Source organism: Salvelinus sp. IW2-2015, linkage group LG16 (genome assembly GCF_002910315.2).
Source record: "Salvelinus sp. IW2-2015 linkage group LG16, ASM291031v2, whole genome shotgun sequence".
Taxonomy (NCBI): Eukaryota; Metazoa; Chordata; class Actinopteri; order Salmoniformes; family Salmonidae; genus Salvelinus; species Salvelinus sp. IW2-2015.
The window spans coordinates 33,687,740-33,700,136 of record NC_036856.1 but is presented as its reverse complement, the minus strand read 5'-3'; the positions used below and the strand labels follow the sequence as shown (position 1 = coordinate 33,700,136).

The window sequence follows — 12,397 nt, the reverse complement described above, 5'->3', positions numbered from 1 at the left end:
CCAGTGACGTTTTTTCATCGAATTGACTTGTTGCAGATTAAAGGTGATGACATAATGRACTTAAAAAATACCATGTGCAGTTAAATTCCCATGTACCGAATAAAAAATACAAGTTAAATGGGTTTCCATCGCATTTTCAACTCTACTGATGGTTTTCTCAAAAAAATGTTTGCATAATATAGCGAGTGTGTGTGCCCACTCTAGTATCTGCATGTGCGATCGCGCTGTTGGCTAGAGCTATAAAGTTACAATGTATCACATATAGACTATTATGGATAAAAGAGCAAGATTATTTTTATTTGTCAAACGTCAGCCAAGCGTCGATGGTCATGTCACCAYAGTAAGACCATCGATATTTATTGGAAGGGAGCATCACGCTCATCACTTTGCACTTCAACCATCATGTGAAGTTCATGATTTATATAATCTGTAGCCTACACCCTGACTACAACGCGAGCGTTGCAAAATAAATGTAGGAATTTATGTTATTCAATTATTGCAACCACACTGCTCGCGCGCGTCAACGAGGAGCGTCTGCGTTGCCAAAAGCTAAAATAGAAATCATTCCTATTTCTGATGCAGATCGTGCTGCAAATCGTGCTGCAAGTCCTGCCTCTCCCATCTCCTCATTGGTTTATAGAAGCAGGTACCCATGTGCCATCTCCTCATTGGTTATACCCACGTGGGTGATTGCAAGACTAACTGTTCCCGGTTGTCGTGGTAATACTATGAAAGTTTAGATGTCAATCACCATATAAATTAAATYATGAAAAYGCCTGGAAGGAGGAGAGATGACTAGAAATGATTRGGTTGACCGTTTTTATGTGTGGATTAATTGTCGGAGTAGAGGACCTTGTGCATTTCAGGTAAAATAACCTAATGTTTATATCCCAGGACATATTAGCTAGCAACAGCAAGCTAGCTAAATAGGACAAATTAGCTAGCAAGTGCAAGCTAACTAGCTAAATTGCCATAAATGTTTAGTGCTTTTCGACCTGTCCCCAAATTAATGTCATTGGTTCAGAGTTTGTTTTGATATTTTAACTTGCGTGTCGTGATAGCGTTTGGTGTAGGGYGACAAAATAAATGTATGCACGATGTTTCACGCTCGCAGCCGGTTTGGGTTCCGTAGCCTAAACTGCATGCTTCCCTGACTATTGGGAGGACCACACAACATCGCGTGACTCCAAGTTACTTCGATAAGATGATTATTATATACAGTACCAGTCAAAAGTTTGTACCCACCTACTAATTCAAGGGGTTTTCTTTATTTTTACTATTTTCAACATTGTAGAATAATAGTGAAGACATCAAAACTATGAAATAACACATATGGAATAATGTAGTAACCAAAAAAGTGTTAAACCAAAATAMATTTTAGATTTTAGATTCTTCAAAGTAGCCACCCTTTGTCTTGATGACAGCTTTGCACTCTTGGAAATTCTCTCAACCAGCTTCATGAGGTAGTCACCTGGAATGCATTTCAATTAACAGGTGTGCCTTGTTAAAAGTTAATTTGTGGCATTTCTTTCCTTCTTAATGCGTATGCCAATCAGTTGTGTTGTGACAAGGTAGTGATTCTAAATAAATCACTGACAGTGTCACCAGCAAAGCACCTCACACTATCACACCTCCTCTAACCAAAGGTCAATAGGGGGCGCACTAGCACTGCATACCACAGGAGACAGGCCAAAAGCAGGCCAACCCTTATAGAAGTCTGTGTGGCCAAGTGTCCCCTTACCTACATTCACTTTTTCCTCACTTAAAGATCAGACTATACCCTTTCATCATATATATCCTTTTGTATAATACAAGTGCTGAAAATATATAGCCGAAACAAGCCAATGCAATGATTCACCTCCAACAATCAACAAAACATGGCTGTGATACTGTATTTGTTTGGAGAGACTGGCTAAAGGTAGGTCAGATTTGATATATAAGCCTCATATCCTCTGGGGGGGGGGGGGGGGCAGCAGCAGCATTGTCTCTTTTTCAGGTATGAGAACACTTTGTTCACTCAATACCRATGTCCCAGCTCCGCCAGGTACCTCAGACAAAAAACCCTGCTGCGCTTATTGCCTTCTCTATAGAACCTCTGCTTCCTTTTTGTAGCAGCCCACGGGAGAGGATTGGCTTTGAGTACATGTGCTACAGAGGATCACATTACTGTTGTTCTGATGAGGCATTCTGATCTGTTTCTTTGTCTTCGTTATTCAGATGCTTCATACGTCTCCTCAAAACCTCCCAATCGCCAGTATCACCATAGATCGACTTTCTATTATTGATGCTATTGGTGATGAATCATACGTAAAAAAAAAACATTGATAAATATGAGTGTTTCAGTAGATGACTCTAGAGCAGTGGTTCTCAATCCTGTTCCCGGGGACCCAAAGAGGTGCACATTGTATTTAGAATAAGTGAGGGGGTGTATGTGCAAAGTGAGTATCACTCCAAATAATAATCAGACACCATTGAACCATGTCGGCCATTTATTCATCAGCCGTTCAATACAAGAAAATGTAAATAATCTATGACAAAATAAACAGTAATGGAGGGGAGAGAGGATTTAGCTAGCAGCAGACAGACAGTGCTTACATCATATGTACATTAGCTTTGCTCCATATCTTTTCATCCAAATTACATCTCTAAGCATTTCTCAGCTTTCCAACATGGAACATTGAGTGTTTTAAAGCGAGAAAAAAACAACACAGYGTGCATCTCAAATGGCACCCTATTCTCCAGCAGTGCACTACATTTGACCAMAGCCCTATGGGCCCTGATCAAAAGTAGTGCACTTTTTATGGAATAAAGGGTGCCATTTGAGACGCACCCACACACAGATTTGATAAAAAGGTAATAAATGCACTTTAGGGTAGGGCACAACGGTTATGTTACAAATATGCACCAGGTTCCAAAGTTAAGTATTAATAATACACATAGCTAATGACTAAACTCTAGAATATGAATTCCCTTCAGTCTTCCATTGATGAAGTTGAGTGCTCTGTGCTCAGGTTTGGGGGAGGGTGTTATGTTTGGGGAAGGGGTACGGGGTTGGTCACTCCTTCACTATTGTAAAGGTCTCCTTGGTGGTGGTTGGTTTACTCAGGGCCTGAATATCGTCTAGGAGCTCCATGGGGGTCACAATGTGGGACGATCCTGAAAAAAAAAAAAAAAGACATGTTTGTTAAATATCTAAATTAAAGGACACACAGATGAAGAACATTCTGTAGTGTTACTTTGCCTGACACTCAAGACCAGGGGCGCAACTTTGGTTTTAGGGAGAAACAATTTTTTTGTTATCCAGTCGGATAAACACTCAAACAGCCTACCCAACCGCTCAGAGGCATCCGCATGGTCCTAAAGCACACAGTGGCCCCATTTTGAATCACATTCCAATTATGAAACTGGGTGAGACAAATGCAATTTCAAAATGTGGCCCCTGTCCCCAGTGAAATATGTACCCCTGCTCAAGACTGAACCATACTGTACAGCATTTATTTTTCCATTCAATACTTCCTGTTTTTGTACTACCATTTATGTACAGCAGGGGGTGTCAAGCAATAGTCCAGTTACTGGGGCTGTAGTTAAYGACAATGAGAATGGTTGGTTGAATCTACAAAAGTCTTCAATTCTTTGTGTCCTCTCTCCTTGCATTGGAGAAGATCACATTGGAGGCGATGAGAGAGGATGCAACTAACAAGAGATTGAGATTCACCCACGCTGCCCTGCAGCACAGCACGTAGAGTTGCTGCTGTTGTTACACACCTATGATGACCTCACAGGACTTGACGGACTGTGTGACCTGGTAGGCACTGCGCATCTCTGAGTAGCTAATCCCTCCGATGACGAAGATGATGAGCCTGGAGCCACTCCTCCGCTCGTCCTGAGAACTGGCCTTGTGTTTCTGACGGGCACTGGGAAAGGAGAGAAGGATGGATGGTGTGTGTCAGTGTGAGTCAGAGATTGGAATTCACTCAGAGCCATCATTAATAATAGTTCCGTTATCATATTTTTTCCATTACTTAATCAGATCTGTATTTGTAAGTGTTGTAATTTATAACAGAACCATATCCTAGACCTAGACTATAAAGAGATCAGCTTGTGTAACTGACACGCAGTAACGATTTGGACCAGTCATTGTGACATCCAGTCATAACACACCCCAGGGATGGGAGAAGCCTCTGAATGGAGTTAGGTGTGAGTGCCAACGCTCCTTCTGTAACAGCCATAACCCCTTTCCTCAAACCCAATCCATCCTTTGGGTTGCAATTAGTCTATGAATGTAAATCATGTGCACTTTTTTGTTACCACCCTTTACCAAAAGCAAATACCACCAACTGCAGTTGTGTGACAAAGAATGTTGAATCTTACCTGACAGCCCCAGAGCCATTCCAGGCTGCTGGGCACTCTGACTGGTGTGGCCATTCCTTGGTCTCCAGCTTGTTCTCCACAGCATCCTGGAACACCACACAAAAAGTATTCTTACACTAACTCATTCAGTCATCATGATGGTGGGAAGGCAGTCACTGGACAATGGGCCCAGGACGTTTGGTCACTTATTGCAGGTCCAAGGCTGGTTGTGTTGCTTAGCTTTAGTTCATAATAGTTATACTTAGGCTGGTATCAGCCATTGGGAGAATTGATCCCGAATCAGTTGTATTGTTATGGGTCGCGCTTGTAGAGCCTCGATCCACTGTTTCACACAGACGCCATTGACAGAGTTAAGTAGCACAGTGACCCAGAAAGGGACTGTGTACWGAGCACTGAGTGCCGATTGACATATCATAGGCCTCCCCCTCCCCTCACCCATCCCCTTCCTAATCCCACCACCCTCTTGTGACCCTAAGGCCACCCCTAAAACCTTTATCCCCCTCCCCCTCTGTTCTCTACATCCAAAACAGACTGCATTGACTCACCTCACCCATCCTTAACATTCAGGAAATTTCTGTCACCCAGAACACCACAACATTTCTCAGAGTAGGACTGCTGATCTAGGGTCTGGTCCACCCTGTCCATGTAATCTACATCTAAAAGGCTAAACTAAATCTAGATCAGCACTCCTACTTTGTGAATATGAGCCCTGGTTCCCATCCCTTCCTGTGACTCCCTCCCTCCCCCTGTGACTCCCTCCCTTCCTCCCCCTGTCCCCGAGAAAAGCTAAGTGACACAGTTCTGTTCTGTGAGATAAGGAAACGGTTTATCATTGTTATCATTAACACTGACCTCCATCACGTCTTTGATGAGAGGTGTCCATCGGGACAGGCTGTATGTCTCTTCCTGAGTGCGGTCCCTTCGAGAAGACCTYCGCATTGGGAAGAAGCCCGGCTGGGTGGAGGCGGAGAGTGTGAGAAAGAGGAACATAACAATAAATAAAAGCCCTGTTTAAAGGTAAGAAGATACAAAAGGAGAATTGAAAGAAAGTACACAACCACATACAACTAGTGAAGTGCCACACTACTATACAATACACACTGATAGTACTATAGAATCCACCTGGGCTATGAGCCAGCTAAGATCTAGCAGATTATGTACAGTATGCCCTATAAGTCTCACTTACCGATGATATGATTGGGACTCCCAGTTCTCTCCAGTTGAGAATGAACTCTGGATCCTCCTCGATCTTAACGTGCTGGATGAGTTTGTTCAGGTTCTCCTCTGTTGTTCCTGTTCAGAACCAAAAATAAAATATTTTTAAAAAGAGTATTTGACTAAAGTTAAAATGAAAAGAGATTCTATTGAAAGAATATTCCTATAGCTGAAGCTCCAAAGGTACCTTAGTTAAGGGGCAAATAAGGAATGAATGACTTTCCATTTTCAAACCGTAGACTCATTACATTTTCAATGTAATAGATGCCATATAACAGCGATTAAATGATCACATGTAAATATAAAGACAGACTGTGAAGGCGGAGGGTGAGTCAGAGCAGCAGACCCACCGTTGAGGCTGAAGATGTAGAGGAGAACAGCTCTGATCTTGTCGTAGGTACCATGGGGGTGCAGCAGGACAGGAAGCAGTGTCCTCATGGGGTCCTTCACCTTCACACCCTCCACATCAGACCCTACTGCCAGGTCCTATAGAACAGCGAAGACATAACATCACTCAGAAAGCACAAGGTCATACATAAGGGAKATGTACAGTACAACAGTAGCATTTTGGCCATAATATGAGACAGCATAAAACATACCTGCTCAGCTTTGCAGAGTTTCTCCACGTTCTTCTGGAAGTGGTTCATACAGTCTTCAGTCAAATTCAGATGGACCGTTTTCTGTGGTTGACATTGAAACATGGRTGATGTTTTTTATTCTAAAAATCACATGGCAGTATAAGTGAACAGCTTTAATTTCCATATAAACCCAGTCACATAATAGGGGAATGATCAGTTTTTCCACAGTATCGTTTCCATAGAGACCAGGCGAAGAAAGCACTACATGACACTGGGCCTCGAAGGCATCACACCCAACCCCATCAGACCAATCAGAATGAGCTAACCAGAGCAGACCAGATCACCTGGCGCTACGTACCTGAGCAACCTGCTTGCGGAAGTGGGGCATCTTCTTCATAAGCTGGGATAAACCGCTTATTGTGATCTAGAAAATATTTAAAATATTGATGAGAAGAAAATAATGATGGGAACTCAAGGGAGGGAGAGGACAAAACCAGATACAGAAATCTTTCTAGTTTCATGTAGAACAGAGGTGGAGGGAGAAGCTAAAATGGCCACCTACCTTTCCATCTGGCTGTTTTTTGTTGGCAGAAATTTCTTTCACCAGTTTAGGTATTTGTCTAGAATATAAAGCACATAGTTAACAAATTATCTTCAGTATAACTATTTCAGAGGTTTAAAAAAATGTCAAATTAAAATGGATACTTACTCTGACACCTCAGCAATGTGCATGTGTCTGAGTCTGGCCCACAGCTGGTCATCCTCATTCAGCAGGGCCTCCTTCTCAGAACCATCTTTAGACTTGTATCTGAACAGAGAAACAAGTGAACGAACAACGTTTGTCTTACATCATCATGGCGGTGGATTATATGTATGTCTATGTTTACAGTATACAGCACATAGAAAAGTACATAGCTAGCCAAAAGAGACATTACTTTGTTCCTACTGTATAAATGTCTTAGGAGCAGCTACTGTGCAGCTATCCTCTAAATGAATACAGAAAGTCTGTCATATTTCTTTTGACCCATTCAGACATTCCAGAACAAGTGAGAACAAGAAAACAAGGCAGGGGTTCAAGGAAGAGTAGACCACGGTCGCTAAGGGAGAGTGGACTACAGCAAGACTAATGATCGGTAAGGGAGAGTGGACCAGAGGAAGACTAATAATATATATTATATATATTTTTTAATAATAATAAATATATTCCATTCAACAGACACTTTAATCCAAAGCGATTTATAGTCATTGCGTGCATCCATTTTATATATTGGGAGCCCTGGGAGTCCAACCCACAACTCTGGCAGTGCAAGTGCCATGCTCTACCTGAGCCATACAGGACTAATGGTCGCCAAGACATCAGCTAATGGGGATCTGAATAAAAAAAATGGTACTGGGACTGAGCTGGGTTCTCACTTGTAGGTGTCGTTCTTGATTGGGACAAGGTCGTAGGCCATGGCCTGATAGGTCAGCTCATGTAGGATGGGGGTCACAGGGTCAAAGCCCCTCTCTACGATTAACAGCTGGGCCTGGGTCTTTCCCTGAGGGGAAAACACAACACACACAGAAAGAGGTGTCAATTACTTTGTAGTGTTGTACTATTACAGTATGTGGCTGGCCTCACTAGTCTCACAAACTAACACAAATTACCATGCTGACCTTCCAACTAAATACTTCAACACAACATCTAGGGCAATACCATCATAGTCTTTATGTAGCCTATTGGCTGGTGTCTGTCATCTCTAGCTATTTCCATATCATATTTTCTAATGCTCTCAGTTAAGTCCTTATTTATTGTGTCAACTCCCTGCTGACAACAGGCAAGGTGTCCGCCTCACCTTTTTCTTGCCATTGTCATCCATATCGTAGTGCTTAGTCAGTTTGTAATCCACCAGTGCTGCTAGCRGTTTGGCGTTATCCAGAATGGTGTTCTCCAACACGGTCTCCCTGACAAAATACATGGTTATGCACGAGTTATATACTTTATGACCGCCATTTTTTGTTTGTTTCTGATACAATTGTTTCTGATACACCTTACAAAAAAATTCTTACTAACAGAACAGCAGAGTCAAATATATATATAAACAAGGCAACATTAAACATGTTACCACCCACAAATGATTGGCCAATTGAGAAATCACGTGACTAAGAGATTTCAGTTCATCATTATAGCTCCCACCTCAGGCCAATCAGTGTAATTTTGTAAAGGCTGGATCTCTATGGCAAGACGCATCATTCACCCAAGTTTCGTACAAATCGGCCCAGTGCTGTCTGAGATGTCGTGTATGACTAACATGCAAACAAACGTACGGAGGCAGATCCACAGTCCCCTCCCCGATTTAATTGTGGGGGACAAAGTGTATGATGATTATTCATTCAAATGTTGTGGAAGTCAGTGACTGACTCTTTCCTATGAGTAAACAATCAAGGTGTGGCCACAGAACACTTTAGACGTTTATAGTAAAAATATTATATCCYACAGTTATATAATGCAATTCCTTTCGGTCTTTGTAATACATATTCCCACAAAGAATCAAAAACTCAGATTGTGCTTGGGGGCTGAGGAGAAGGAGTTGTGTCAGGAGTGGTGTAAACTGAGAAAGCAGAAGCTCTTATCTCCTCTCCCTGACTCACTTCTTGTATCTGACCCCTGGGTTCTCGTCCAGCGTGGCACAGAGAGTGACGATCTGGGCTGCCAGAGTCTCCAATGTCTCCTCTTTGTCCTGACTACAGTGAGGGCTGTAGATACTGCGGAAGGCCCCAGGGTTATCACAAGTGAACACCTGAAACATAAAGGATTGCTATACACCYATCATGTGTAATGCAGCTTTATCTACATATTCTGATCAGATATTCCAACAAGAAAATTCTCAATTTGAACCAACATTTTGAGTAGCAATGATTCTTTGTAAATTAACTTTGTATTGTGGTGATTTGTTTCTACTCAGATTKATTTAATAATAGGATTATTATGATGTTACACATGGATGAGAGGAGCATCCAGAAATGTCATTGTGTGTGTGCTATTTATGAATGCCAAGATTTTTTGACTGAGTTCATTGTGTTCAGTTTCACTCTCAAATACTAGGTGCCAATAACACACAATAACTGACTAAATCTTCCCATAGTCCTCCATTCTTAACTGATAAACATCTAACTCTCTCACCCAATAAAACAGCAATTTTGAATATAATGAAACCTACAAGTGTTACACAATTCAGATTTTCCGTTAGAGAATCATAGCGTTGACAGATTGCCTCAGCATATTACATCATAAAGGTTTTAAAGCAATGCCCTTGCAGGGTTTTGTGATCCCTTTCTTCCCCTACTGAAGTCCAGCACCAGCAGACACTCACAGACCAACAACCATGAATAATCTAACCAACATGGTAAAAGTGATTTTGTAAGAGTCAGTGTCAGGAATAAAACCAGATAATTATAGAAAGCCTGAGAAGAACAACCACTTACCTGTGACTCCTGGGGCAAGAAGGAAATGTTTAATTCCTTACAGACACGTATATACTTTCCACAGTACAGTTTCATTTTGTTGAACAACTCATCCGAACAATCTGGAGGGAAAAAAATGGAGTACCAGAATTTACAATCAACTCATGAAATTGGTCTACCTTTTTCTAATGATTTGCATCAAGACTAAATTCTCCTTTCTACAGTATATACTTACAGTCAGTGAAATAAACGTATGCTGCTTTGTACTTGGGTTTCAACTTGAAGTCACCAATGAAGGCATCCACACACTAATAAGCACAGTATGGAAATATTTCATTAAAAACACATTCACAGCACTGTCAAACCTWGTACACAGGAATAACAGTTGTATTGTTTTGTTTGTAATGATGATCAATGTAGACATTTCAATATTGAAGTGTGGTATGGTGTACAGATATCTAATGTCGAACCTTTGCTGTCGGGGTCATGAAGTAGATAGCCTTCATTTCTAGTACAGGCTCTCTGCTTTTGTAGAGGTCCTCCACAACTAAGAGAAAATTCAGTTTCATTTCAGGTCATGGTGCAGATATCAATAATACCACTTAACTGTTTTAAAGGTCCTGTTTTAATCTCAATATGAAATCATTTCTGGGTAACAATGAAGTACCTCACTGTGATTGTTTTCAAATAAAATGGTCAAAAGGACACAAATAGCTTCTTAGCCAAGGGCAATTTCTCTTACACTAAAAGGGCATTAACATAATTTTCACAATTTTACAGTATTATWAAAAAATAAMTGTGGATTAAATTACGTTTTTGACTGAACTGGGCCTTTAAAACATAATCAAAGTAGCCTTGGTCAATTTGTACATAAGCAGTTCTAAGCTAACGATATGTTAGTCATTCTTATGCTGTGGTGGGGACACATTCTTATATTCATCTTACACAAACGAAACACAGCCTTACAGGGATCTAATATTTTCTATACCCCCACTCCATGAAACAGAAGTGTCACTTTGATGTGTGAAAACTTCCACCACTTGCAATGTAGTTCTGCAATTACAACCAAAGTAATATTTATGGTTTGAAAACATAGTTACAATCCCTAATGACCYGAGACAAGGCTAAGCAGTAGACATCTATGGAAATTATCATTTCAATTAGTGCGACATACTGGTAATTCCCTCCTGCATCAAGTCGGACATTTTGCAGCATGAAGACAGAAGRTTGGTGGTGAAGTGGTCCAATATCAATATCTGAGAAAGAAAAGCTGTTATGACCTTGATATGAAGACACCTTTTGATTCAGTCAGTGTTGTATGTGGCACATGAGACAAGAGAGATGTAGTCATCAGCATAGCATACACTGCTGCTTGAGAACGTATTGTATCAAAACAATGACTGGATAGAATGCTGTCGGGAATACAGCACTTAACCCATTACATGGGCTTTATGTAATGCTATGGAATGCAGTCAATGTCTGCAATAAACAGATCCAGTCCTCCTACCTTCCATATTTCAGACTTCTTGCAATCCTCGATGATCGTTTCCTTTATTCCTAGTTGAAAGAAGAATGGCAGTTCGCAAATACTGTACTGTTATAGTTGACAGCCCCTAGGCTACATTATTATAGACTGTCTGAAAGCTGCCCCCTCCCACAAATGATCTAACCGGCAAAACAATTACATATCTTATTTCTCTTATCTAAAGCCAAACAACCCACACAGACATTGTATTTTCATATTTGTTGACAGTGCACTGACCAATGATGATGTGTATACAATGACCTAGCCGTCTGCCCAGAACAGCTGCGGCTACTAACTAGCTAGTTAGAGTTAGCTATCTGGCTAACATGGCTAGCAAACGAACCAAATTGGATGGGGTTCCCCATTGCTATTCATGTGCAAACAAGTTATATGGTATAACTAAGAATCGCAGTTGTAATCACCAAGTAGATTAACACCCAAAACTGAACACACTAAAGTTAATCTCGGAACTCTTTGGCCACGGACACATAACSTTAGCTAGTTTGCAAACTTCCGTATCAGAAGTTATGGCTAGTTGACATTCCATTGTCACAAGTCAGAGGAGAACAACAAAACTTTGCAAAAGTTCAACTGAATAGCATAATTTAAGTAGCTATTAGTTCGAAATAAGCCCGATACTTTGAGTAGCTAAWCGTTGCCATAATCAGTTTCACTTACTTTGCCAAACTACTCTTTTTAGCCCGTGCTCTGAAACAGTTGCCATCTTGTTTCTTTTTTCCAATTTCCACTGGCGCTTGCCCTGTCCCGTACTTTGTGCGTCATCAGTGTCGACAACTGCGCGTGGGTAGTTTGTTGTAGTCCGAATTATGAGAAATTGTAYTTTTCTGTGTTCAGAATAGTGAACGTAGCAGTGGTGTAAATTACTTCAGTAACAATACTATCAAGTACTACTTAAGTCGTTTTTGGGGGTATCTGTACTCTACCTTACTATTTATATTTTTGACAACGTTTACTTCTACATTCCTAAATCATTTACTTTTTACTCCATACATTTTCCCTGACACCCAAAAGTACCCGTTACATTTTGAATGCTTAGCAGGACAGGAAAAGGGTCCAACTCTTTTTTATTTATTTTAATTTTATTAACAACAAATCAATACTGTGAGTACATGAGGGAACACAAGTATYTATAGATTATATATACAATGGACAATTGAGCTAGGGGGTACAATATCACATTACACAAAGACCTTAAGGGACATTCATACACTATGTATGTATGTCCTAACACCTACAATCTTTA

At 40.8% G+C, this 12,397-nt stretch overlaps 1 protein-coding gene across 1 annotated transcript; it reads right to left on the bottom strand.

The window, feature by feature from the left end:
- Positions 1-2,471: 2,471 nt before the first annotated feature.
- On the bottom strand, positions 2,472-11,915 carry LOC111975822 (syntaxin-binding protein 3). The gene is made up of 19 exons (XM_024004432.3): positions 11,812-11,915; positions 11,116-11,165; positions 10,783-10,864; positions 10,079-10,155; positions 9,844-9,916; positions 9,630-9,730; positions 8,796-8,944; positions 8,000-8,108; positions 7,578-7,702; positions 6,874-6,972; positions 6,727-6,784; positions 6,523-6,588; positions 6,186-6,266; positions 5,937-6,072; positions 5,558-5,664; positions 5,224-5,325; positions 4,372-4,457; positions 3,766-3,914; positions 2,472-3,156 (listed from the first exon to the last, which is right to left on the bottom strand). The coding sequence occupies exons 1-19, from the start codon at positions 11,855-11,857 to the stop codon at positions 3,056-3,058; spliced, it is 1,797 nt and encodes a 598-aa protein (XP_023860200.1). The 5' UTR covers positions 11,858-11,915; the 3' UTR covers positions 2,472-3,055.
- Positions 11,916-12,397: the final 482 nt, after the last annotated feature.